This window comes from Jaculus jaculus, chromosome 15 (genome assembly GCF_020740685.1).
Source record: "Jaculus jaculus isolate mJacJac1 chromosome 15, mJacJac1.mat.Y.cur, whole genome shotgun sequence".
Lineage (NCBI taxonomy): Eukaryota > Metazoa > Chordata > Mammalia > Rodentia > Dipodidae > Jaculus > Jaculus jaculus.
The window spans coordinates 33917303-33945185 of record NC_059116.1 but is presented as its reverse complement, the minus strand read 5'-3'; the positions used below and the strand labels follow the sequence as shown (position 1 = coordinate 33945185).

The 27883-nt window shown below is 46.6% G+C and overlaps 1 protein-coding gene across 4 annotated transcripts in view; it reads right to left on the bottom strand.

Annotated features, from left to right (window-relative positions):
• Window positions 1-4: 4 nt before the first annotated feature.
• Window positions 5-27883, bottom strand: part of Pwwp3a (PWWP domain containing 3A, DNA repair factor) — a 34485-nt gene continuing 6606 nt past the window's right edge. For all 4 annotated transcript variants that reach the window (XM_045135230.1, XM_045135232.1, XM_045135233.1 and 1 more), the window contains exons 5-14: window positions 25465-26259; window positions 24376-24471; window positions 20344-20414; window positions 18034-18110; window positions 17513-17573; window positions 14082-14157; window positions 13740-13790; window positions 12546-12982; window positions 3833-3921; window positions 5-482 (exon numbers count right to left, since the gene is read on the bottom strand). In XM_045135230.1, the coding sequence (XP_044991165.1) occupies window positions 425-482; window positions 3833-3921; window positions 12546-12982; window positions 13740-13790; window positions 14082-14157; window positions 17513-17573; window positions 18034-18110; window positions 20344-20414; window positions 24376-24471; window positions 25465-26259 (1811 nt within the window). In that variant the 3' untranslated portion in view covers window positions 5-424. The remainder of the gene's footprint in view (window positions 483-3832; window positions 3922-12545; window positions 12983-13739; window positions 13791-14081; window positions 14158-17512; window positions 17574-18033; window positions 18111-20343; window positions 20415-24375; window positions 24472-25464; window positions 26260-27883) is intronic.

Sequence of the window (27883 nt, the reverse complement as noted above, 5' to 3'; positions counted from 1 at the left end):
CAGATAATACCCATGGGTGCTCTGGGAGCCCTGTATTCGAATCAAACTGTCTTTCCAGAAGCTCCTGCTGAATGTTGGCATGAGTGATATGGCACACAGGTCACTGTATGCAGTGACAAGGAAGGGGGTGCAAACAAGGTTGTTCCTTTAAAAACCTTTCAAAAATAAAAATCCAACACACACACACATATACACGCACACATACATACACACCCTTTCCAAAAACATATTTTCTATAAGCTGCAGGTGGCTCTGGAGTTAATGAAATAGTTCTTTGGAACTCAGGACTGAAGACAAGGGCCAACCACAGCCTGGACCTCAGCTGCAACATTCCAGCAGGTAGTTTCTGTGTCAGGACTCCTAGGAGTGGTGGGCCATGCCGGCCTGGCAGGTGCTGTGGGGAGGAGGGCACTTCGGCAGCTTGTCACCACTGGCGCCGCTTCCTCTCCTCCAGGAGCTCACTGTCAAATATCTCCTTTTCCCTGTGGGACATACAAGATCCTGTCACTGTGGAACCATGTCTGGACCAAGGCAGTGACACAGGAGCTGCATCTTCTGGGACATTTTCAGTATGGAAAAGGAGGAATGTTCTGGAGATGGAAGTTGGGGACTGTGACCCAACGACATGACGATGCTAGGTGCTACTGAACTATGCATGGGAAAAGCAAAGAGGAAATTTTAGGTTGCATGTAGAATATTTTTTTAAAGATATTTTTAAAATTTTTATTTATTTGAGAGTGACAGAAAAAGAGGCAGAGAGAGAGAGACAGAATGGGTGTGGCAGGGCCTCCAGCCACAGCAAACGAATCCCAGATGCATGCGCCACCTTGTGCATCTGGCTAACGTGGGTCCTGGGGAATCGAGCCTTGAACCGGGGTCCTTAGGCTTCACAGGCAAGCACTTAATTGCTAAGCCATCTCTCCATACCTAGAGTATTTTTATATGTGCATGAGTGTGTGTGGAGGCCGGAGGACAACCTCAGGTGTCACCTTCATGAACACTAGCCACCTTTAAAAGATTTTTTTTTTGTTTAAATTTTTATTTATTTATTTAAGACAGAGATGGAAGCAGAAAAGGGAGAGAGAGGGGGAGAGAGAATGGGTGCACTAGGGCATACAACCACTGCAAACGAGCTGTAGACATATGCACCACCTTGTGCAGTTGGCTTACTTACGTGGGTTCTGGGGAATCGAACCTGGGTCCTTTGGCTTTGCAGGCAAGTGTCATACCCACTAAGTCATCTTTCCAGCCCACCCCTTTTTTGTTTTTTTTTGAGGTAGGGTCTCACTCTAGCTCAGGATGACCTGGAATTCACTATGGAGTCTCAGGGCGGCCTCAAACTCACGGCAATCCTCCTACCTCTGCCTCCCGAGTGCTGGGATTAATTAAAGGCATGCGCCACCACGCCCGGCCAACCCCCCTTTTATAAATTAAAACAATTTGGAGCCAGGAGTGGTGGTGCACGCCTTTAATCCCAGCACTCATGAGGCAAAGGTAGGAGGATTGCTGGGCTAGAGTGAGACCCTACTTCAAAAAACCAAAACCAAACAAACAAAATGGGGCTGAAGAGATGGCTCAAAGGTTTTAGGCACTTGCTTACAAAACCTAAAAACCCAGGTTCAACTCCGCAAACCCACATAAAGCCAGATGCACAGAGTAGTATATGCATCTGGAATTTGTCTGCAGTGGCAGAAGGCCCTGGCATGACCCTTCTTTGTCTGTCTCTTCGCCTGCAAATAAATAAAAACATTTTAGGGCTGTGGGGCTGGAGAGATGGCTTAGCCACTAATGCTTCTGCCTGTGAAGCCTAAGGACCCTGGTTTGATTCCACTTCAGTACCCATGTAAGCCAGATGCACAAAGTGGTGCATGCATCTGGAATTCATTTGCAGTGGCTACAGGCCCTGGCGTACCCATTCTCTCTCTGCTACTCTCTTACGTAAATGAAGGAAATGTTAAAAAAAAAAAAAACTTGCCAGCAAAGTCAAAAGACTCAGGTTGGATTCCCTAATACTCATGTAGAGCCAGATAACTAAGGTGGCAAATGCAGCTGGAGTTTGTGTGGCTGAAGGCCCTGGTGCGCTCTGTCTCTCTCTACCTACCTACCTGTTTCTCTCAGATAAATAAATTAATTAAAAAAATAAAGCTCATGGAAAATGTTAATAAAAATTAAAAAAATAAAATAAATAAATAAATAAAAATAAAGCTGCATGTGGTGGCACACACCTTTAATCCCAGCACTTGGGAGGCAGAAGTAGGATGATCACTGTGAGTTTGAGGCCACCCTGAGACTACATAGTGAATTCTATGTCAGCCTGGGATAGAGTCAGACCCTATCTCAAAAACGAAAAACAAAAAAATTAAAAAAAAAATTATTTGCGTATGTATGCACTCCTCTTGCCATTGTAGATGAACAGCAGGTTCTTGTGTCACTTTCTGTGCCCAGGTTATGTGCATGACTTGGGAAGTGAACCCAACCTGGCTAACTTTGCAAGCGGGTGCCTTTAAGTGGCTTGATGTGGGTACTGGGCAATCAAATCCAGGCTGTTAGGTTTTCCAAAGAAGTACCTTTAACAGCTGAGCCATCTCTCCAGCCTTATTTTTTTTTCTTTTTTTGTTAAATGTCTTCTTTATTATTTATCTGAGAGAGAGAGAATGGGCGGGTGTACCAGGGCCTCTAGCCACTGCAAATGAACTCCAGTTGCATGCTCTACCTTGTGTATTTGACATTACATGGGTACTGGGAAACAACCTGGGTCCTTTAGCTCTGCCGGCAAGCACCTTAACTGCTAAGCCACCTCTCTAGGCTCCTCATTTTATTTTTTGTTTTTTCGAGGAAGGGTCTTGCTCTAGCCCAGGCTTACCTGGAATTCACTTTGTAGTCTCAGGCTGACCTTGAATTCAGTGATCCTCCTACTTCTGCCTCCCAAGTGCTTGGATTAAAGGTATGCGCCGCCACATCTGGCTTATTTTATTTTTGAGACAAGGTTTTGTAGCCTGAGTTGGCCTGGAACCCACCATCCTACCTCAGCCTCCTCAATGCTGGGGTGACAAATAACATGCTACTATGCCTGGCTCAATGGTCACTTGTACCTGGGTACTGAGAATGAAAGGCTGGCTGCTGAGAACTAAGCTTCCGTTTTCAAAGAAAGCAAACAACATCGAGTCAAGTGTCCTCCATAGAGCTCTGCACACGTCTGGCCATGCCAGAGCTGCTGCCTCCACCTGGCTCCTCTGGGCAATGCCAGGCCCTGTGCTGAAACCCCACTGCCCTCCCTGGGATGAGGATGCCCACCAGGCCTTCGGGGCGCCATGCTGGGAGGTGACAAGCCTGGCGTGTGGCTCTAGACAGACTCTCCCTGTGACTGCAGCTGAGCCTTCAGCCTGTCACTGACCTACTGGCCTGGCTCACAGAGAGACCTGGCAGCATGCCCAGAGGCGGATTAGGGGCTCGGGGGCCAAAAGTCCCAGGGCAGCTGAATGCCACAGCAAAGAAGCATCTTCATCGCGGGCCTTGCTCCTGTCAGGAGGCCCAGCTTGCCTCTTAATCTTGCTCTTTCTCCAACAGCCACAGAGTCGGAGCAGATGGGCAAGGCCCCAAAACACACCCCGTAGTACAAGGAGATTATGAGGGGACTCAGGCCAAGCACGCGACCAGGCCCGTTGCAGGATACGGGCCTCCTAAGCCGATGCCTTTGGGCAGCAATTCAAGGGAGGCTCTGGGCCCACGTGGGTTCATTCACACATGTGTGGTGAAGGGCCCTGGGCAACTCTATCTGGATGGGAGGGAAACACCGAAGACATAGCAACAGAAAGGTCCCTGCAGAACTTACCGGTAGCTGAGTGTTGGGCCCCGGATGTACTTCTGCTCAGCTGTCTTATAGTCCACAGCATCCACTGCAGATATGGCACAGATGATGGCCTGCAAGGACGGTAAACTGTCACTCTAGCCATCTGAAGGCTGAGGCAAGATGGCTGCCATGAGTAACAAGCCAGCACGGGCTACTGAGATCCAGTCTCAAAAGAATAAAAAAGACATGCCAGGTATGGCAGTGCATGCCTTGAATCCCAGCACTCGGAGGCAGAGGTAGGAGGATCTCTGTGAGTTAGACGCCAGCCTGAGAATACACAGTGAATTCCAGATCAGCCTGGGCTAGAGTGAGACCTACCTTGAAAAATAAAAAAGAGAGACTAGTTGCAAAGAAGAAAATATTCAGTAGAGGGGGGAATTGGGGCAGGGGTAAGCGATTATGATCATGGTACATTATCTCTCTGACCCTATACTGTCTATATTTATAGACATTATCAATAAAAAGTTTTTTTTAATTAATTAATTTATTTATTTGAGAGCGACAGACACAGAGAGAAAGACAGATAGAGGGAGAGAGAGAGAATGGGCGCGCCAGGGCTTCCAGCCTCTGCAAACGAACTCCAGACACGTGCGCCCCCTTGTGCATCTGGCTAACGTGGGACCTGGGGAACCGAGCCTCGAACCGGGGTCCTTAGGCTTCACAGGCAAGTGCTTAACCGCTAAGCCATCTCTCCAGCCCAATAAAAAGTTTTTAACAATTTAGGCTTCTCAGCCACTCTGAGAAGATTCTTAGCAACTATGAGAAGATAACTGCTTCTCCCACTTCAACTCTGTGCCACCATGATGCCATGAGCTGTTGGAGTGAACTTCACTGTGAGAACATATGGCGTAAATGAACATCCCAGTGCTGTGACTCACTGACAGATTAGAGGGCGTTGCAGCAATGACGGCAGAAAAAGCGGAGGAGAATCAAGATCCATCAATATGACAAGCAAAAAGCTGACTGCCCACCAAGAGATGTGCTACTTCTAGCACATCTGCCAGATCCTGGGGGAACCTGCAGAGGAAGCCGCGACATGAGCACTTCTCTTACTGCTAGCCTAACAGCCAGCTCTATGGTGATGGTGACAGACACGGTGACCATTCAAAACCCATCAAAGCAGCAATTCAGAGGCAAGAACTCAACACTAAATCAGTCTGCCAACAGGCCTACTATGGCTCAGCGAACATTTCAGAAGAAGGGGGTGGGAAGACTGGAAGAGCCACAGAGTGGGCAGGAAAACTCTTAGGCATGGTTCCCACCACTGTACCACAGGGACTGACTGAGGTCTCCATGACTCCATAGTGAATACCATAACCCCACTGAGGAGGGCCCCAGGGAAATGGAAGCAGGGGTGAGGGGATCAAAGACTATAATCTGTTAATAATATATTTTATATAAATATATATATGATAATACATATATGATAATACTAAGTTTAAAATCAGAGATGAAAAGGTAACATCACAACAGATTCCAGAGGAATTCAAAAAATCATAGGAACATACTATAAAAGCATATATTCCAAAAAGTATGAAAATGTGAAAGAAATGGATGATTTCCTTGATTTATATGACCTATGTAAATTAAATCAAAATGAGATTAATCACTTAAATAGACCTATAACAAACATGGAGATCCGAACAGTTATCAATAATCTCCCAACTAAAAAAGCCCAGGTCCAGATAGATTCACTGCTGAATTTTACCAGACCTTTAAGGAAGAGCTAACACCATTGCTTCTTAAGCTTTTCCAGGAAATAGAAAAAGAAAGAATCCTACCAAACTCCTTCTATGAGGCCAGCATCACCCTGATACCAAAACCAGGCAAAGATAGAACAAAAAAAGAAAATTACAGGCCAATCTCCCTCATGAACATAGATGCAAAAATTCGCAACAAAATACTGGCAAACAAAATACAAGAATATATCAAAAAGATCATTCACCCTGACCAAGTAAGTAGGCTTTATCCCAGAGATGCAGGGATGGTTCAATATATGCAAATCTATAAATATAATACATTATATAAATGGGTTGAAGGACAAAAATCATATGATCATCTCATTAGACTCAGAGAAAGCATTTGATAAAATCCAACATCCCTTCATGATAAAAGTCCTACAAAGACTGGGAAAGAAGGAACATATCTCAATATAATAAAAGCTATTTATGACAAGCCTACAGCCAACATATTACTAAATGGAGAAAAGCTTGTAGCTTTTCCACTAAAATCAGGAACAAGACAAGGGTGTCCACTGTCCCCACTTTTATTTAATATAGTTCTAGAAGTCTTAGCCATAGCAATAAGGCAAGACACACACATAAAAGGGATACAAATTGGAAAGGAAGGGATCAAGTTACCATTATTTGCAGATGACATGATTCTATACATAAAGGACCCTAAAGACTCTACTAGCAAACTGTTAGACTGATCAAAACCTACAGCCATGTAGCAGGACACAAAATAAATACACAGAAATCAGCAGCCTTCATATATGCTAACAACAAACACACAGAGGATGAAATCAGAGAATCACTCCCATTCACAACTGCATCAAAATAAAATAAAATAAAATAAAATAAAATAAAATAATAAAATAAAGTACCTTGAAATAAACCTAACCAAGGAAGTAAAGAATCTCTACAATGACAACTTTAAAACTCTCAAGCGAGAAATTGCAGAAGACACTAGAAAGTGGAGAAACATCCCTTGTTCCTGGATTGGAAGAATCAATATTGTGAAAATTGCAATCTTAACAAAAGCAATCTACACATTTAATGCAATCCCTATCAAAATTCCAAAGGCATTCTTCATGGAAATAGAAAAAAAAATCCAAAAATTCATTTAGAATCACAAAAAACTTTGAATATCTAAAGTAATACTGAGCAACAAAAATAAGGCTGGTGGTACCTGATTTTAACCTATACTACAGAGCTATAGTAACAAAAACAGCGTGGTACTGGCATAAAAACAGACATGTAGATCAGTGGAACAGAATAGAGGACCCAGATGTAAGCCCAGGTAGTTATAGCCACCTGATATTCGAAAAAACGCCAAAAATACTCATTGGAGAAAAGACAGCCTCTTCAGCAAATGGTGTTGGGAAAACTGTATATATATCTTCAGAAGGATGAAAATAGATTATTCTCTCTCGCCATGCACAAGAATTAAGTCCAAATGGATTAAAGACCTTAACATCAGACCTGAAACTCTGAAACTGCTAGAGGTAAAAGTAGGTGAAACCCTTCAACATATTGGTCTTAGCAAAGACTTTCTGAATACAACCCCAATTGCTCAGGCAATAAAACCACAAATCACTGGGACCTCATGAAATTACAAAGATTTTGCACTGCAAAGGACACAGTGAAAAAAACAAAGAGACAACCTACAGAATGGGAAAAAATCTTCGCCAGCTATATATCTGATAGAGGATTAATATCTAGGATATACAAAGAACTCAAAAAGTTAAATAATAAGGAATCAAACAAGCCAATCAAAAAATGGGCTATGGAGCTAAACAGAGCGTTCTCAAAGGAAGAAATACGAATGGCATGTAAGCATCTAAAAAGATGTTCTATGTCACTAGTCATCAGGGAAATTCAGATTAAAACTACATTGAGATTCCATCTCACTCCTGTCAGACTGGCAACCATAGTGAAAACAAATGATCATAAATGCTGGCGGGGATGTGGAAAAAAAGGAACCCTTCTACACTGCTGGTGGGAATGCAATCTGGTCCAGCCATTGTGGAAATCATTGTGAAGATTCCTAAAACAGCTAAAGATTGATCTACCATAAGACCCAGCTATAGCGCTCCTAGGCATATATCCTAAGGACTCATCTCATTTCCTTAGAAGTACATGCTCAACCATGTTTATTGCAGCTCAATTTATAATAGCTGGGAAATGGAACCAGCCTGGATGTCCCTCAACTGATGAGTGGATAATGAAGATGTGGCACATTTATACAATGGAGTTCTACTCAGCGGTAAAGAAAAATGAAGTTATGAAATTTGCAGAAAAATGGATGGATCTGGAAAGGATTATACTAAGTGAGGTAACCCAGGCCCAGAAAGCCAAGCGCCACATGTTCTCCCTCATATGTGGATCCTAGCTACAGATGGGGAGGTAATATGATGGAGAATGGAATTTCAAAGGGGAAAGTGGAGGGGAGGGAGGGTATTACCATGGGATTTTTTTAATAATCATGGAAAATGTTAATAAAAATTAAAATAAATATAAATTTAAAAAAACTAAAAATAAAAAAAAATAGAAAAGCCGGGTGTGGTAGTATACGCCTTTAATCCCAGCAGAGGTAGGAGGTTTGCCAAGAGTTCAAGGCCACCATGAGACTATATAGTGAATTCCAGGTCAGCCTGGGCTACAGTGAGACCTTGCCTCAAGAAACCAAAAAATAAAAATAAAATAAATAGAAAATGTCATCTTGGGCTAGAGTAAGACCCTACCTTGAAAAACAAAACAACAAAAAACTAAAATATTAGATGTTACTAGTTTCTAATTGACTATACTAATTAAAAATATATACAGACTTGGGATGACTCAGAAGGCATTATGGTGCTGGAAAGAAGTGACAGGAGTGCTCAGCACTGGAATATCTCTTATCACATCTTCCAAGGCTAAGGGTGTATTGCAGAAGATGTGGTAGAAAGAATGTAAGAGCCAAAGGAAGGATAGGACTCCTTACAACGTGCTCCCCCAGACACAAAATGGCCTGAATAGCCATGACCTCACAGTACCTGACACTACCTGCACAAGACCATCATAATAGGAGGAAAAGATCATGACATCAAAATAAAAGAGAGATTGATTGAGAGGGGGAGGGGATATGATGGAGAATGGAATTTCAAAGGGGAAAGTCAGGGGAGGGAGGATATTATCATGGGACATTTTTTATAATCATGGAAGTTGTTAATAAAAACAATTGGAAAACAGAGAGACTAGGGAAGCATTCAGATACTTGGTTAGATTTTTTTCCTTTTTTTGGTGTGTGGTATTAAGGATTAAATCTAGTCTCTCACACATGCTAGGCCAGCATTCTACCACTATACCATATCCCCTTCTTACTTTTTGTTTTGAGACAGGATCTCACTAAATTGTACAAGATTGTCCTTAAATTTATAATCTTCCTGCCTCAGACTCCAAAGTAGCTGGGGTTATGGGTCTGTACTACCAGGCCAAATTTAGCTTAATTTCTTCTTCTTCTTTTATTTTTTTAGCTTTATTTCTTTTTTTAAATTTTCACAATTTTTATTAACATATTCCATAATTATAAGAAATATCCCATGGTAATACCTCCCCCCACCTGTACTTTCCCCTTTGAAGTTCCATTCTCCATCATATTACCTCCCCATCTCAATCATTGTAATTACATATATAGAATACCAACCTATTAAGTACCCTCCTCCCTTCCTTTCTCTTCCCTTTATGTCTCCTTTTTAACTTACTGGCCTCTGCTACTAAGTATTTTCCTTCTCACGCAGAAGCCCAATCATCTGTAGCTAGGATTCACATATGAGGGAGAACATGTGGCGCTTGGCTTTCTGGGCCTGGGTTACCTCACTTAGTATAATCCTTTCCAGATCCATCCATTTTCTGCAAATTTCCTAACTTCGTTTTTCTTTACCGCTGAGTAGAACTCCATTGTATAAATGTGCCACATCTTCATTATCCACTCATCAGTTGAGGGACATCCAGGCTGGTTCCATTTCCCAGCTATTGTAAATTGAGCTGCAATAAACATGGTTGAGCACGTACTTCTAAGGAAATGATGTGAGTCCTTAGGATATATGCCTAGGAGTGCTATAGCTGGGTCATATGGTAGATCAATTTTTAGCTGTTTTAGGAATCTTCACAATGATTTCCACAATGGCTGGACCAGATTGCATTCCCACCAGCAATGTAGAAGGGTTTCTTTTTTTCCACATCCCCGCCAGCATTTATGATCATTTGTTTTCACTATGGTTGCCAGTCTGACAGGAGTGAGATGGAATCTCAATGTAGTTTTAATCTGAATTTCCCTGATGACTAGTGACATAGAACATCTTTTTAGATGCTTATATGCCATTCGTATTTCTTCCTTTGAGAATGCTCTGTTTAGCTCCATAGCCCATTTTTTCATTGGCTTGTTTGATTCCTTATTATTTAACTTTTTGAGTTCTTTGTATATCCTAGATATTAATCCTCTATCAGATATATAGCTGGCGAAGATTTTTTCCCATTCTGTAGGTTGTCTCTTTGCTTTTTTCACTGTGTCCTTTGCAGTGCAAAATTTTTGTAATTTCATGAGGTCCCAGTGATTAATCTGTGGTTTTATTGCCTGAGCAATTGGGGTTGTATTCAGAAAGTCTTTGCTAAGACCAATATGTTGAAGGGTTTCCCCTACTTTTTCCTCTACCTTTATTTCTTAAAAAAAGAAAAAATATGTCAGGCATGGTGGCACAAACCTTTAACCTCAGCACCTGGGAGGGAGATGTTAAGAGGATTGCTGTGAGTTCAAGGCCATCCTGAGACTACAGAGTGAATGCCAGGTCAGCCTAGGGTAGAGTGAAACTCTACCTGGAAAAACCAAAAAAACAACAAAAACAAAACAAAACAAAAAAAAAACCCACATATGGAATGCAATCTAGTCCAGCCATTGTGGAAATCAGGGTGGAGGTTCCTAAAACAGCTAAAGATTGATCTACCATATGACCCAGCTATAGCACTCCTAGACATATATCCTAAGGACTCATCTCATTTCCTTAGAAGTACGTGGTCAACCATGTTTATTGCAGCTCAATTTATAATAGCTGAGAAATGGAACCAGCCTGGATGTACCTCAACTGATGAGTGGATAATGAAGATATGGCAAATTTATACAATGGAGGTTCTACTCAGCGGTAAAGAAAAACGAAGTTATGAAATTTGCAGAAAATGGATGGATCTGGAAAGAATTATACTAGGGTAACCCAGGCCCAGAAAGCCAAGCGCCACATGTTCTCCCTCATATGTGGATCCTAGCTACAGATGATTGGGCTTCTGCGTGAGAAGGAAAATACTTAGTATCAGAGGCCAGTAAGTTAAAAAGGAGATATAAAGGGAAGAGGTTGGTATTGTATATATGTAAGTAGAATGATTGAGATGGGGAGGGGATATGATGGAGAATGGAATTTCAAAGGGGAAAGTGGGGGGGGGGGTATTACCATGCGATATATTTGTTTTGTTTTTTGAGGTAGGGTCTCACTCTAGCCCAGGCTGACCTGGAATTCACTATGGAGCCTCAGGGTGGCCTCAAACTCACAGTGATCCTCCTACCTCTGCCTTCCGAGTTCTGGGATGAAAGGCATGTGCCACCACGCCCGGCGGGATATTTTTTTATAATCATGGAAAATGTTAATAAAAATTGAGAAAAAAAATATATAAAAATTTTAAAAAACCCACATACTATTCTCTACTCAATTTCAATTACATGCAAATAGAACACCGTAGCTACAAACTGAAATAAAGATTTCTTTTTATACATTTCTAAAAATAAAAAAATATGATCGCATTGTCTTTTTTTTTTTGCTGAAAAGCAATTAGAATTTTCATAAGCAGTATATGTTACCTTAAGTCAATTTGGAGACTATTAACAATGTATTACTTTCCCCTTGTTTTGGCATTAAGTTCTTTTTTTGGGGGGGGGGTTTCGAGGTAGGGTCTCACTCTAGTCCAGGTTGACCTGGACTTCACTCTGTATTCTCAGGGTGACCTAAACTCACAGCAGTCCTCCTACCTCTGCCTCCCGAGTGCTGGGATTAAAGGCGTGCACCACCACACCTGCCAGGTGTTAAATTCTTTTTAACCATGTCTCTGTTTTGTACTTTTCAATTGTATCATCAAATATGCTTATTATTCTTGATGATGTTACAAACGGAATGAATTTCCTAATGCATTTTTGCTTTTCTCATTGTTAAGAAACATACTGTAGGGCTGTAGAGATGGCTTAGCGGTTAAGCGCTTGCCTGTGAAGCCTAAGGACCCCAGTTTGAGGCTTGGTTTCCCCGGACCCACGTTAGCCAGATGCACAAGGGGGCACACGCGTCTGGAGTTTGTTTGCAGTGGCTGGAAGCCCTGGTGTACCCATTCTCTCTCTCTCTGCCTCTTTCTCTGTCACTCTCAAATAAATAAAAAATAAAGAAAGAAATATGCTGTATTTCTTCTTTGATTTGAGTACTGAGCATTAAACTCATTTATCAGTTTTAATCATTATTTGATTAATCATCAAAATTTTCTATATATTATACAAGATTATGTCATCTATGAATAAAGACAACATGGCTTCCTACCAAAAAAAAAAAAGTTAAACAAGTTGAGCATGGTGGCGCATGCCTTTGATCCCAGCACTCGGGAGGCAGAGGTAAGAGGATCGCATGAGCTCAAGGCCACCCTGAAACTACATAGTGAATTCCAGGTCAGCCTGGGCTAGAGTAAGACCCTAACCTGGAAAAAACTAAACCAAAAAACCTCCCCAAAACAATAAAAAAAACTCCCAAACCCTATGGCACTGGAAACAGGCATGGAGTCTAACATGCTCATTTTTCCATCCATATGAATCTGTGGCTTAGTTGCCTATGGTTACATGATTTGGGGCCAGTGAGTCTCTGCAGGGGACCCTAATGGCAGCTTGAGGTCCAGCCCCCCTTCCTCACACCCACCTCAGGCAGCAGCACGTCCAGGATGAAGCGAATGTGGTCCCCGCCTCCACGCACCAGCATGTCGCTGTCCATGTCACGACACACACCCTGCAGGTACCTCACCACTGCGTCCAGCTGCTCCTCGTCCTCCAGGTACGTCTCCACGCAGGTCACATACTGGCCAGAGCTCAGGAAGGTCTTCAGCCACCGGGACGGCTTGCGGCTCCTCAGGATGGCACGTAGGTGGCTCTCTGCACCCTTGGCCTTCACAATGTACTCCACCAGCTTCTGGTTGGCTCGGTCCCGTGCAGCCCGGGAGCGGTCTGGGAGCATCTTCCGGCAGGGTGGCTGTCGCCCTGGGGGGTTGTCCCTTGCAGGCTCTTCAGGGTCCACGTTGCCCAGCTGGGGAAACCTGGTCCCCAGTGCATCCTGCTGGATGGACTTCCGGACAGGATAACCTGAGAGAGGAATGGACACTGTAGGCCTTGCCGGAACCCTGTTAATAGTGCTGCTCCCTACACTCCACTGCAGAGGGACCTCTGCATTCCTTGCAAAGAGCAGGGAGTGAATCCAGGTCCTCACATGCTAGGTCAGGGTTCTCCCACTGAGCCATACCCCCAGCCTCATTTTACTCCCCCCCACCCCCCAGGTAGGGTCTCATTTTCTCACTCTAGCTCAGACTGACCTGGAATTCACTATGTAGTCTCAGGCTAGCCTCGAACTCCCAGTGATCCTTCTATCACTGCCTCCCGAGTACTGTGATTAAAGGCATGCACCACCACACCTGGCTTCCTTTTACTTCTGAGACAAGCTCTCATCTGGCTGGCCCTCAATTTGCATACCATGCCTTTCTCCCTACCCAGGCCTTGAGCCCCCCATGATCCCTCTGTGCTTTAAAGTCCAGGACAGCTGTGGGCCATGCCGAGTGTCATCCCAGTGTGACAACATGATCAGCATGCCTTAATTCACACTAGACACATGGCAATCCACCCCAACAGAGACCATGCCTATGTTGCCTGTGGGGTGCAGGCTCCCAGAGCAGACAGGCAGGGACAGTCCCAAGTCTTGACAAGCCCCATGTGGGGGTGGGTCACACAGCTCTGCTCTGGACTCAGCTGGCACCTTGGGTGAACACACCAGCCCACAGAGACCTGGAGATGAACTATGTCAAGGGCTAAAGGCAGACCCCACAGGGAAGGACATGCTCCCACTTACTTATATCGGCAGCATAATACTCCAGGAAAGAGCCAGCAAAGGAACCACAGCCTATAAAGGGACAGGAGAGAGCACTGTGCTCAGATGCCACCAGGCCCTGCAAGACACAAGTGTGTCTGCTGACCCAGAAAAAGAGTCGTCAGGTGGTTGGGGCACGCGTCACTGGCACTGTGAGCTCCCGATGGCAGACAGCACAGAGGGAGAGCAGCCTCTTGTCAGTGAGCTGTCCCTGATTCCACCTTCCACAGGGACTGGGCTGTCATGGACCAGAAGCACATGAGCCTCAGTCCCTGTCTGTACCTCATACAGTGTCCCTCCAACATCTCAGGGTGCAGCCCATACCTAGCCGCACACGGTAGTCTGTGATGAGAGAGACGCACCAGCCGATGGCCTGCGCAAAGTCCTCCTTGGCTTTGTCCTGTAAAACCCAACAGGGGGTGTCAGTGTGGCCCTGAGCCTCAGTTTCTCCATATGCTTGGGCCTGGCAGTTTACTGGGGGCACATGCAGGGCGGTACTCAGGAGCCCATAGTAGAACAACGGTCTCAGATCAGCCTGAACTAAACTGGATCAACACTGGATGGTTGTTTCTGGTCTCTTTTTTTTTTTTTTTTGTTTTTTTGAGGTAGGGTTTCACTCTAGCCCAGGATGACCTAGAATTCACTATGTAGTCTCAGGGTGGCCTTGAACTCATGGCAATCCTACCTCTGCTCCCTAGTGCTGGGATTGAAGGCATGCACCACCACGCCCAGCTTTTCTGGTCTTTTTTTTTTTTTTTTAATTATTTATTTATTTGAGAGCGACAGACACAGAGAGAAAGGCAGATAGAGGGAGAAGAGAGAATGGGCGCGCCAGGGCTTCCAGCCTCTTCAAACGAACTCCAGACGCGTGCGCCCCCTTGTGCATCTGGCTAACGTGGGACCTGGGGAACCGAGCCTCGAACCGGGGTCCTTAGGCTTCACAGGCAAGCGCTTAACCGCTAAGCCATCTCTCCAGCCCTTTTCTGGTCTTTTTGAGACAGGCATGTAACTCTGGGTGGCCTCAAATTTACTATGTAGCTAAGGATGACCTTGAACTCATGATCCTCCTGCCTCTACCTCTGAACTACTGAGATGATATGCTTGTGCCACTATGCTCAGCCAGATGGACATTTGAAAAGCTATGAAGCAATTGTCTAGAGAGGCCCACATGCTCGAGGGTGCCAAGGTGCCAACATGCCCACCAAGTAAGATGTGATCCCCTTGATAGCGAGGGAAATTGGCTGCCAGCACCATGACTTCCCCAGGGACTCTACCAGCTCACTAGAAAATAAGGACACCAGCAGGGTGCCCTGGGCCACTGTGGGACCGCTGGTCCATAATGTTGTGGCATAGTTAGGAGGCTACAATCCCACTGGGGACACAAAGGCATGGAGGATGACAACAGCCACTATCTGTGACCTGTGTCACAAGACACAGGGTCTTGCTCCAGCTAGTCCCGGCTGACCTGAAATTCACTATGTAGTCTCAGACTAGCCTTGAACTCATGTTGATCCTCCTATCTCTGCCTCCCAAGTGCTGGGATTCAAGGCATGTTCCACTATGCCCGGCCTGTGCCACTTCCCTAATAGTTTTTTGTTTGTTTGTTCTTCAAGGTAGGGTCTCTCCCTCTAGCCCAGGCTGACCTGGAATTCACTATGTAATCTCAGGGTGGCCTTGATGTCATAGTGATCCTCCTGCCTTGGACTCCCAGGTGCTGGGATTAAAGGCGTGCGCCACCATGCCCAGCTTTGTTGACTTTTTTTAAATTAAATGTTTTTAATTTTATTTTAACTTTAATAATTTTATTTATTTGCAGCAGAGAGAGAAAGAATGGGCACACAAAGGCCTCTAGCTGCTGCAAACAAACTCCAGATGCATGCACCACCTAGCACATCTGGCTTCATGTAGGTACTGGGGAATGGAATTCAGGTTGTCAGACTTTACAGTCAAGTGCCTTAGCCACTGAGCCATCTCTCCAGCCCTGTTTGGCTTTTTGGTGGTGGTTGTTTGGGTTTTTTTCTTTTCTTTGAGATAGGGTTTTGCTCTAGCCCAGGAGGCAGACCTAGAGTTCACTGGGTAGCCTCCACAGTGCTACGGTTACGGGAGTATATGCTTTAACAGCTCTTTCAGAATCACTGCTCAGCAAAAACAAAAAACAAAAAAAAGCTCGGTGTGGGAGGAATGCGGTGAGTTCAAAGCCAGTGTGGGACTAGAGTGAGTTCCAAGAGAGCCTGGGCTAGAGTGAGACTATGTCAGAAACAAACAAAAAAAAAAATTAAGAAAGAAAGAAAAGATTAAGAGGAGGGCTGTAGGCAGGGCTTGGTGAGGGTATGCCTGTGTGCCAGATGCCCACGACCTGGCTTCCATCTGCAGGACTATGAAAGTCAAATAATAATAAAAAAAAAGCAGTGCCACAAGTGTGGTAACTGACACCTAAGATCTCAGTTACCTGGGCAAACAGAAGGATCCTGAGTTCATGGTAATAGCATGTCTCAAAAACAAACAAACAAAAAACAGGCGTGGTGGCGCACATCTTTAATCCCAGCACTTGGGAGGCAGAGATAGGAGGATCGCCGTGAGTTTGAGGCCACCCTGAGAATACAGAGTGAATTCCAGGTCAGCCTGGGCTAGAATGAGACCCTTACCTCAAAAAAAAAAAAAAAAAAAAAAAAAAGAAGAAGAAGAAGCTGGAAGCTGGGGAGTAGTGGCACACACCTTTGATTACTTTGAGCTCAAGGCCAGCCTGGGCTAAAGAATGAGTTACAGGTCAGTCAGGGCTAGAATGGGACCCTGCCTCAATAAAAAATAGAGGGGGGACTGGAGAGATGGCTTAGCGGTTAAGGCACTTGCCTGTGAAGCCCAAGGACCCAGGTTCGATTCTCCAGGTCCCACATAAGCCAGATGCACAAGGTGGTTCATGTGTCTGGAGTTTATTTGCAGAGGCCCTGGAGCACCCATTCTTTCTCTCACAAGCAAATAAATAAAATTAAAAAGAGAGGAAGAAAGGAAGGCAGGCAGGCATGCAGGCATGGAGTCCAGCCAGAAGAGACCTGATGTCCACAGGCTCCTGGGAGCTGGAAGTCCTCGCCAGTCAGCAAGGTGCCCTTGGCAGCTAGCTACCACCCCACTCAAAGCCAAGCAGTGACACCAAAAAATGGCCGATGATGATCATGGATGAATCAAGGCAGTGATATTCATGAACCCAAGACACCTGCATGGAGTGCCACCCACTGACACCTGTGCTGGCTTCTGGCTTTGAGGTGACAGAACAAAGGCTTTGTTCCCAAAGCTACAAGTTGTTGATTTTTGAGACTAGCCTGGTGATCTTGCCTCAGGATTACCGGCTTGCACACAATGTCCTGCGCAAGCACCACAACAAAATCTTTTCCTGGGAAAACTCTGGGTAGTGGTGGGGCCAGAGGCCAACTGTTTCCTGACTGTGTCGATGGCAGGCTCACTCCTGACATCTAAGGGCGGGCCTGCTGTACTGAGGCTCACCGCAGCTTCAGGACTCACAGCCAAGTGCTCCAAATCACTTGTGTTCAGGCCTCTCTGTCATGGCCTCTCGTCAGTGGGGACATAACAGGGTTGCTTCCCAGGGTGGCTGAGGACTCCATGCAGGGACACAAAACAGCTGGTAGCCTTGATCCACCCTCCCCCATCATCTGCATGAGCCCAGAAGAGCCATTCTCTGACGGCCATCCACCCACATGGGGGCACTAAGCCTACTCAAGGAAGCAGAGTGAGTCACCTACCAGCAGTGTGTGCTTGTCCTGACAGTCGAAGTGCTTCAGCCTGCGCAGGGACACGGTGATCCTGGACAGGACGGATGGAGGTATGCTTGGGTCTCTGCTCAGACCCCAAAGTTCCCTTCCCGCAAAACGAAGTCAGCGTGGAGGTGCGGGGTGCCCACTTTTGTGACCTCCCAATCAGCCATCTGAGATACAGAAGTACCCAGGCCTGACACTTAGCTCGCCTCTCTCTGAAGGGGCTGCCGATGGCTATGAGCAAGCTGTCCGCCCAAGTGAGATCAGGTAGGGAACATCAACTGGATGGCACGACCCAGTTAAAGCAGGTGGGCCACCTTTGTAACCAAACTTTGCTATGGAGTATGGGACCCGGGATGCCCTTTGGGCCACCTTGTACAGCCAGTGAATAAAATTTTGTCCCTAGTTCTGGTGACCAATAGCAAAACCCAGGCTCTGAGCTTATGCTGTATCCCCAAGTGCTATCATTGTCAGTGGGTCACTGGAAGAAGCCAGAGTGGTGGCCTTACCCACGGCCTTTGGGGTTCATGTTCCCTTCAATGAAGAGCACGCTGGCTTTCTTATCTCTGCGCCGGACGCTTTTGACCTGTCCGTGGACAAGAGAGAACACAGTGTGAGAAGCGTTGGACACAGGACACTTCCTCTACCTTCTTAAGAGGCCCTCCGGGGGGGGGGGGCTGCGATGTCCTGGTGTGGAGGACAAGCCGGGCCTCCTCTGTCTATGAAGCAGTGTCACAGGCTATCCGAGATCTCTCTACAAAGAGGGATGTCACAGACTATCTCCAATGTCTAAGAAGGGCGTCACAGGCTATCTAGGCTCTCTCCAATGTCTATGAGGGGTGTCACAGGGTCTCATGGAATCAGGATGCTCTGGAACTCCTGACCCTACCACCTCAGCTTCCCAAGTACCAGGAAGCCATGTCTGCACCATCATACCAGACGAGATTGACCTGAAATTCACTATGTAGTCTCAGGGTGGCCATGAACTCCTACCCCTGCCTCCCAAGCTGGAATTAAAGGTGTGCACCACCATGCCCAGCTCTTTTCTAATTTTTTAAAAATTATTTTGTTGGGCTGGAGAGATGGCTTAGCAGTTAAGGCACATGCCTGTGAAGCCTAAGGACCCAGGTTCAATTCTTCAGGTCCCACATAAGCCAGATGCACAATGGTAGCACATGTGTCTGGAGTTTGTTTGCAGTGGCTAGATGCTCTGACGTGCCCATTCTCTCTCTTTCGCTAATAAATAAATTTTTAAAAAATAAAAAAATTATTTTATTTGAGAGACAGAGAAAAAAGGCATATATATATATATATATATATATATATATATATATATATATATATATATATATATATAAAAAAGAGTGGGGGAATGGGTATGCCAGGATTTCAGCCACTACAAACAAATTCCAGACACATATGCCACCTTGTGCATTCTGGCTTACATGGGTCCTGAGAAACTGAACCTGGGCCCTTTGGCTTTGCAAACAAGTGCCTTAACCACTAAGCTATCTGTCCAGCCCCATCTTCACCTTTGATAAAAATTAACTGGGTCCAGGATGTGACTCAGTGGTAAGCACTAAGTACAAAACACGAGACCCTGGGTTTTATCACCAGCACTGACAAAACTACAATGATAAACAGGTCACACCATGCTTGTAATACCAGCACTGGGGAGACTGGGGCAGGAAATCACCATGATTATGAGGCCTGGGCTACAGTGAGACCCTGCCTCAAAAAAAAAAAAAAAAAAAAAAAAAAGGCTGGAGAGATGGTTCAGGGTCAAGGCGCTTATCTGTGAAGCCTAAGGACTCAGGCTTGATTTCCCAGAATCCACATAAGGCAGAGGCACAAAGTGGCGCATGTGTCTAGAGTTTGTTTGCAGTGGCAAGAGGCCCTGGCATGCCCATTCCCTCTTTTCTAATAAATAATTAACTAAAACCAATATTAAGGGCTGGAGAGATGGCTCAGTGGTTAAGGCACTTGCCTGTGAAGTCTAAGGACCCAGGTTCAATTCCCAGTACCACGTAAAGCCAGATGCACAAGATGGCACGTGCTCTGGAGGTCATTTGCAGTGGCTAGGAGGCTCTGACATACCAGTTTCTCTATCTGCCTCTGCCCTTTTCTCTCTCTCAAGTGGATAATGTATCTATAATATATATAACACATGTATTTTTTTAAAAGGCCTAATCTACAGAAGCTCCTACAGAAGGAGAGGTATAGACAACTCACAGTCAAGGTCCTAGCCACAGCCAGGTAACTGGAGCACTATGTGGGACCTCACCAGAATGGCAGCTACCTCTTTTTGCTGTTGTTTTGTTTTGAAACACGGAGTCACATTAGCCTAGGCTGGCCTGGAACTCATGGTGATCCTACCTCAGCCTCCCATGTGCCATGAGTCACCATGCCTAGCTTTTTTTGGGGGGTCTGTGAAGCAAGGTCTCGCTCTGGAGCCCAGGCTGGCTACAAACTTGCAATCCTCCTGCTTCAGCCTACCAAACATGGGACAGCAGGCTCACATGGTTTGATCGGTTGGCCTGCTCTCAAGATCCTCTCTGTATGCAGAGCATGAATGGGGGAGGCTGGAAGAGCACAGGGCTCAAGGTGAGCCAGTTTCTATGTTGGCTGCCTACAGATTAGACACAGACCTTCCCATGAATGGTGCCACAATAACCAATCTTGCTGCTGGATCAATCTGTTCCCCCTTATCTACCTCATGCTCCCACCCTACATTTTCCATGAAGCCATCTGCCCAGCCACGGTACCAAGAGCAGAGGACTAAGGACTCGGTGCTCACAACAGGTGAAGGGCATGCTTACCACCGCAGGCCAGAAGGGGTACTTTTGGTATTTCAGCCAGACCAGCATTCCTACTTCAAATGATCGTGGTTCTAGGATTTAAAAAGACAGAAAGACAAGTCAAGTCAAAACTGAATCAGGAGCCAGGTGTGATGGCACACGCCTTTAATCCCAGTACTCGGGAGGCAGAGGTAGGAGGATCACCATGAGTTTGAGGCCACCCTGAGACTACACAGTGAATTCCAGGTCAGCCTGGGCTAGAGTGGGACTACCTTAAAACACCCCCCACAAAAAAAAAAAAAAACTGAATCAGGCCAGGTATGATGGCACACGCCTTCAATCCCAGCTGAGTCAGGTCAGGTTGGGATAGAGTGAGACCCTGCATTAAAAATAAAAAAAAATTTAAAAAAAAAAAAGCCAGGTGTAGTGGTACATGCCTTTAACCTTTAATCCCAGCACTTGGGAGGCAGAGGTAGGAGGATTGCTGTGAGTTTGAGGCCACCTTGAAAGTACATAGTGAATTCCAGGCCAGCCTGGGCTAGAGTAATACCCTACCTTGAAAAATTGAAAATCCCCCCCAAAATGAAAAAAAAAAAAAAAAAAGCAAAAAACAAAACAAAAACAGGGCTTATCAGTTAAGGTACATGCCTGCAAAGCCAAAGGACACAGGTACCATTCCCCAGGACTCAACTAAGCTAGATGTACAAGGCGGCACATGTGTCTGGAATTCATTTGCAGTGGCTGGAGGCCATGAGGTGCCATTTCTTTCTATCTGCTTTCCCTCTCAAATAAAATAATAATAAAAATATTTTAAACACAAAAATAAACAACAAAAATAAAGCTAAAACAAACAACAACCAAACCCCTGTATTTTTAAACAGCAAGTGTTTTAGCTTAAGAAAAAACAATTATGAGGCTGGAGAGATGGCTTGGCAATTAAGGTGCTTGCCTGCAAAGCCTAAGGACCTGCATTCAATTCCTCGATATCCACATAAAGCCAGATGCACAAGGTGGAGACTCAGTGGGTAGAGTGCTCATCACCTCGTGCAAAGCCCTTGGCTCTGACCCTAGCACCACGTAACGGGGATGTGATGGTGCACTGGAGTTTTGTTTGCGGTGGCTGAGGCCCTAGTGTGCCCATTCTCTATTTTTTCTCTGCTTGTAAATTAAAGAAAGAAAGAAAGAAAAGAAAAGACAATTATATGGCTTCTACCTCCTTATAACGATTTACCCAGATAATCCAGACAAAGCAATAGGACTCATGTCACTTGAAACCAAACCAAACACCAGCGTGGGGCAATGACAGTGGTACCGGGACCGGGGCTTCTTGGTGTCAGTTTTCCTGTGGCAATGGAATGAGTTGTCATGACGCTGGATAGGGTACTGTCCTGAGTCTATCATTTCCCTAAACTTACAATCAGTCCTGAATAAAAACATGAATGTAAGCAAGCATGGCCCAGCCGGGATGCAGCTCAGTGGTTGCGTGTGCTTAGCCCACAGAGGGCCCTGGCGCAGCTCAACATTAAACCCACATGCTAAAATGGGCAGCATAGCTAGGCAAGGTGGTGCACGCCTTTAATCCCAATACTCAGGAAGCAGAGAGATATGGGGATCGTCACGAGTTTGAGGCCACCCTGTGACTATATAGTGGATTCAAGGTCAACCTGGATTACAGTAAAAACCTACCTCGAAAAGCCAAAAGCACAAAAACAAAAACGCCAGGTATGGTGGCACACGCCTTTAATCCCAGCATTCTGGAGGCAGAGGTAGGAAGATCGCCGTAAGTTTGAGGCCACCCTGACACTATATAGTGAACTCCAGGTCAGCTTGAGCTAGAGTGAGACTCTACCTAGGGAAACCTTAAAAAAAAAAAAAGAAAAAGAAAAAGGGCAGCATGGAACAAGCCAAGCCACTCACAAGGCAGAGCAGCTCCACTCCAGACACCTGCCAGAGAAACTGAGCTGCTTCCTCGGCCTCCTGAATGCTGGGATTAAAGGATGTGCCACCATGCTGATCTTTCTTTCCTTCATTTTTTTTTTTTCTTTCATTTTCGAGGTAGAGTCTCACTCTAGCCCAGGGTGACCTGGAATTCACTATGTAGTCTAGGGGTAGCATTGAATGCATGGCAATCCTCCTACCTCTGCCTCCAAAGTGCTGCGCCACCATGCAGGGCTTTTTTTTTTCTTTTTTATTTTTCCTTTTTATTTTTCTTTTATTTTCTTTTTTTTTTTTTTTTTTTTTTTTTTTGAGGTAAGATCTCACTGTACCCCATGCTGATGTGGAACTCAACTCTGTAGTCTCAGGTTGGCCTAAAACTTATGGCGATCCTCTTACCTCTGCCTCTGAGTGCTAGGATTAAAGGCGTGTGCCACCATGCCTGGCTCCGGCACGATGTTTTAAAATATTTTATTTTATTTTATTTTAAATACTTTACTTATTAGAGAGAGAGAGAAAGAGAAAGAATGGGCACATCAAGGCTTCTAGCCACTGCAAACAAACTCCAGATGTATGTACCACCTTGTGCATCTGGCTTATGTGGGTACTGGAAAACTGAACCTGGGTCCTTAGGCTTCGCAAGCGAGTGCCGCAACTACCAAGTCATCTCTCCAGCCCTTCTGCACCACTTATTTGTGTCTGGCTTACAGGACTGGTTGAACTGGCTGGCAGGCTTTGCAAGGGTCTTTGACCGGTGAGCCATCTTCTCAGTCCCTCTTCTTTGGTTTTGCTTTTGTTTTTGTTTTACGAGGTAAAGTCTCACTCTAGCTCAAGCTGACCTGGAATTCGCTCTGTAGTCTCAGTGTGACCTCGAACTCATGGTGTTCCTCCTACCTCTGCCTCCCAAGTGCTGGGATTTAAGGCGTGTGCCACCATGCCCATCCCCCTCTTCTTTTTTAATTTATTTATTTATATGAGTGAAAGTGATTGAGTATGGACGTGCTAGGGGGCTCTTGCTGTTGAAAACAAACTACAGATGCATTCACCACTTTGTTCATCTCCAGCTCCTCTTTCCTTCCTGCCTTTCTTCCCCTTTTCCCATTTTATTTTATTTTTTTTTGGGGGGGGTGCTTTTCTAGGCAGGGTCTCACTCTAGCCCAGACTGACCTGGAATTCGCTATGTAGGCTCTGGCTGAACCTACAACTCATAGCGATCCTTCTACCTCTGCCTCCCAAGTGTTGGGATTAAAGGGGTGTGTCACCTCTTCCTTTTTTTGAGGGGGGGTGGTTTTTCAAAGTAAGTTCTTGTTGCTCTAGCCCCAGCTGACCTGGACTTCACTATGTCCTCTTAGTATGGCCTTTACCTCTCTCCCTCTTGGGTGCTGGGATTAAAGGTGTGTATGAGTTCCATGTCAGCCTAGGCTAGAGGGAGACCCTACCTCAAAAAAGCAAAAAATAAAATAAGTGGTGCAAATGTCTAGCGTCCATTTGTAGCAGTGAGAGGCCTTAGTGTGTGTGTGTGAGCACGCATACACATGAGCACACATGCACACAAAGAAAGAATGAAAGAAAAGAAAACAAAGACTACATAGCCCAAACAAGGGGAGAGCTGGAAGCAGCCAGCGGCCAGTGTCTTCTCTGAATCTTGGAGGAACATCACCATCTGGCAAAATAGCTGGGGGCAGTCCCCCCTCCCCAGCCTGTCTGAACCCTTTTAGCAACACCGAGACTATACATTCATTTCAGAAGCCATGGGCTGGCTGTGCATTAACACAGGACTGGGGATAAGCAGGGGGTCTCAAAAGTCAACTTCTTGTCACTTCTCTGGGTCCCTAATGGCTAAATCCTGATGGACCTTTGGGGGGATGGACACACTGCCCCTTGAACAGGTACGTGTCCCATGCCTCTAACAAAGGTAGCCACAAAACAGCAGTGTGTGGCCATGCCAACGGAGGGCGACAGAGCCCACATCTTTCTCAGTATTAGGACAAGGGCTGCCAGGACTGTGGTGTCCTCTGCCCTTCATGTGAGGTGCACTTCCATGGCACCTATCGGTCTCTGGTGAGTCAGAGGAAAATTAAATAGTGTCAGGGCTGCATGGCCTCATGGCTGTCTTACCGTGGTACCAAAGGATTCTGGGCGGCTCTTCCTCCTCTTCCTCCTCCAGGGAGCGGATGGGGCTGAACTTTGGGGACTCTGCTGAAGACGGAGGACCTGCCAAGAACAAGGCCAGATGGTCACTGCCTGCCTGTCACAACTCTGTGACAGGGACATACAGCATTGAAGTGCACAACTCAGCAAAAGGACAGCTTTCTTTCCCTTGCTGTTGGGGACAAACACAGGGTCCAGCACAGCCCCGGAGTGAGCATGACTCATCAGCAAGATGCACTTCCATGATGGTGGTGGGCAGTGCGCACAGTAAGGAACCACACTGACCCCAACGAACGGTGGGCAAGTGCTGCTTGGAAGCCCCAGGACCCCCCTAAGGAGTGTCTTCCTTCACAGCCTGACATACCCAGACACCCTGCACCACAGGGTGAGGACCAACAAAGCCAGGGACAATCCTCTTTTTCCCCAGAATAGGCACAGGACATCAGCTGCTGGTGCAGCCCACCACTGAGCAGGAAGGTCACACGGCAGACCCATGTGTCACTTGTCTCCAACAAAGCCACTTCCAACTCCTACTATGTTACGGTTAGGCGTTCTGAATCCCATTTCCAAAGTAAGTGGGCGGCACAATGATACCTGGGAGAAGCTGCTCATGTGTGGACATGAACACACACAGACCTAAATGTGACCCAGGCATAGTCCTGAGGTGCAGCCTCCTGGTCCTGTCTGCAGGTCCTGCCTCACTGGGGATAAGCTGTGAGTTCTGCAGTGGTTACAAAGCAAAAGGGAGCCTTGGCGGTGCAGATGTGGCGGCACCGTGCATCATCAACAATCAACCCCATGCTCTGTCACAGACTCCAGCTCCACTCCACCAGCTCACAAGCAAACACGTACACTCAGGGGAAGTGAAGCGATTACAACTCAGGGAGGCAATGGAGGGATGAGACTTCCATTGGCCACCTACACTGGGCCTGGTACAGGAGCAGGGATGAGAAGGTGCCAGCCACCTTCACTGGGCCGGGTCTCAGGAGCTGGTTGCAGGCCCACCCCACCCCACCACAAAGACCCTCCCCAGCTGGAGTGCCACGCCACAGTTACCTTCCTCTGGCCTGTCAGAAGGGCGTAGGGGAGGCGGGCTGGGACTATTCACAGCGCTGGGCAGTGTCCTCTGCTCCCTGGTCCCCTGCCTGGGGGACAGCACTGTCCCCACAGCTGTGATCCCCAGGGTACTCAGGCCTCCATCCACACGTGGTCGCTTCACTGGGCGTCCCTTGGCTGGCTCGGGGGCTGGGTGTAGCATGTGGCTGCCAGCCGGTAACGGCATGCAAGGCTCACAGCCTTTGACGTTGGCACAGGATCTGTCCTCCCAGGCTTGGGAGGGCATGGGCAAGGCTGTGCAGCTTCCAGCTGGCCTGTCACTCTCTGATCTGCTCTCTCCCTGGGAGAGGACAGACCCAGTCTGGTCCTGGCAAGGTTTCTCTCCCGAACCACTCTGCCTCTTAGTGGCCAGGGTGTCATTTTTGTGGCTGTTCGGTGACCCACCACCATCCTGAGAACCATCTAAGGTGAGTGGGACAGACAAGGCTCTTGAGTTTCCGCTCCTCCTCAGGCCCTGCGTGGGGTCCACTTTGCATTCAGGGTCCTTTTCACACAAGGACGACTCCAGCAGGCTCTGTGGTGTGTGCGTGTGTTCCTCCTGTCTCTGAGGTCTAGGCCCAGCCACCTTGGCTTCAGGGAGGAAGGATGGAGAAGGAGCATTGGGGTGCTGACAGGCTGTCTCCCTGCTTGGCTTCTCTCCCTCATCGTTGTTCTCGTTCAAGACATCCAGAGCTACTCGCAGTGAGCGTCGGTAGGTCAGCTCCTCCAGCGGTGTGGCGGGGACCTGCTGCGAGGCTACAGGGTGAAGACAGAGTACATGTCACATTCAGGAGCCAGGGCATAACATCCAAGGCCTGCCCAACTGTGCTGGCTGGCACCTGTCCCTAACTGAACTAGGGACAGACCCGACACTGCTTTGCTTCATGTCTCCAAGAAGGGACCGAGCTAGGAGACAGCTGTGCACTCATTCAGGACTGCGATAAGAGAAAAGAAACCACAGATCCACTGACCTCAACCCGATTGGCTAAAAAGATAAAGTCGTCCAAGTTCTGCACAATAGTGTGTGTGAAATGTATTCAACGTTTTTCAAATCCCCTCTCCGCCTTCCGATTTCCAATTCAATCAGGGTCGATCTCAACTCCATAAGGGGGTCTTGGGGAGGGGAGATGGGAAGGGCCAGCAGCGGGTGAAAAAGACTCATTGTGAGCTGGAAGATTCCCCCCACCTTTTTCAAAAGGGCAACCAGAAAGGCTTCAGCAGCACAGGCTCCAGCCCCGCACTGTGGGTTATTTATTCATTCCGACACACAGACACGGGCGACTCATTGAACAAGATGGTGGAGGCAATATCACACTCAGAGGCACAAGGCCACCACCACCACGGCGACATGGGGTCCGTTTTAGTATTAAAGGCACCCACAAGCACGCAGCTTCCCCAACTCGTTGAAACCAGCCAGTGCCAGGGAGACCCTCAGAGGACAGTGACCAGCAGGGACCCTGCCATGAACAATAGCAACTTCTAGAAGCTGCAGGAAGCTAGGGTGAAGGGGCATGGGCCAGTCCCTACCAGTGGGACAAACACTCTGCTCAGAGGGGAACGGAGCCAAATGACACTCGGCTTTGCTGAAGGCCAAGGCCAACGGTAAGTGCATGGTACTGGGGGGTGGTTGTGATGGCAGGCTCCGCACAATCCCTCTTGCCCACAGAAGGCAGAGTGGAGGTGCCTAGCTGAGTCCCCAGGCTTTGGGAGTTGAGTCATGCCGCCCCGCCTGCCTCCTCCGCACTTGGGTAGCACCTGCCGGCCCTAGTGCAAAGGTGGCCACAAGCATCCCTGATCCTCTGGGTTCGGGTCTGAATTTTGTTTTTTCAATTAGGCTGTATTTTTCCCCTAAATCAACTGGTGATTTTTTTAAAATAAAATATTTATTTATTTGAGAGAGAGGTAGAGAATGGGTGAGCATTTAGCCACTGCAAACGAACTGCAAATGTTTGCACCCCCTTGTGCATCTGGCTTATGTGGGTCCTGGGGAATTGAACCTGGGTCCTTTGGCTTTGCAGGCAAATGCCATCTCTCCAACCTTAATTTGTTTATTTTTGAGAGTTGGAGATAACAGTATCACTATAGCACAGGCTAGCTTGGAACATAAGATCCCCCTGCCTTCCTCAGCCTTCCAAATACTGAGACCACGCCACACCCAACCCCTTCTACCGCCATCTTATTCTTGATACTGGGTTCAAGGTCACTTCAACTTTTGCACACGTGACCTCCAGTGCTTTGTTAGACCACTTTGCTCTTGGGAGGGGGTGGGGGTTGTCTTTTCCTGACTGCTTTACCCACAGCCAGGCTAAGATGGGGCTCTAACCTAACAGAGCTGGCTTCAACCTGTAGTATGAGAAGCAATCAGTGCTTGAGATAGATT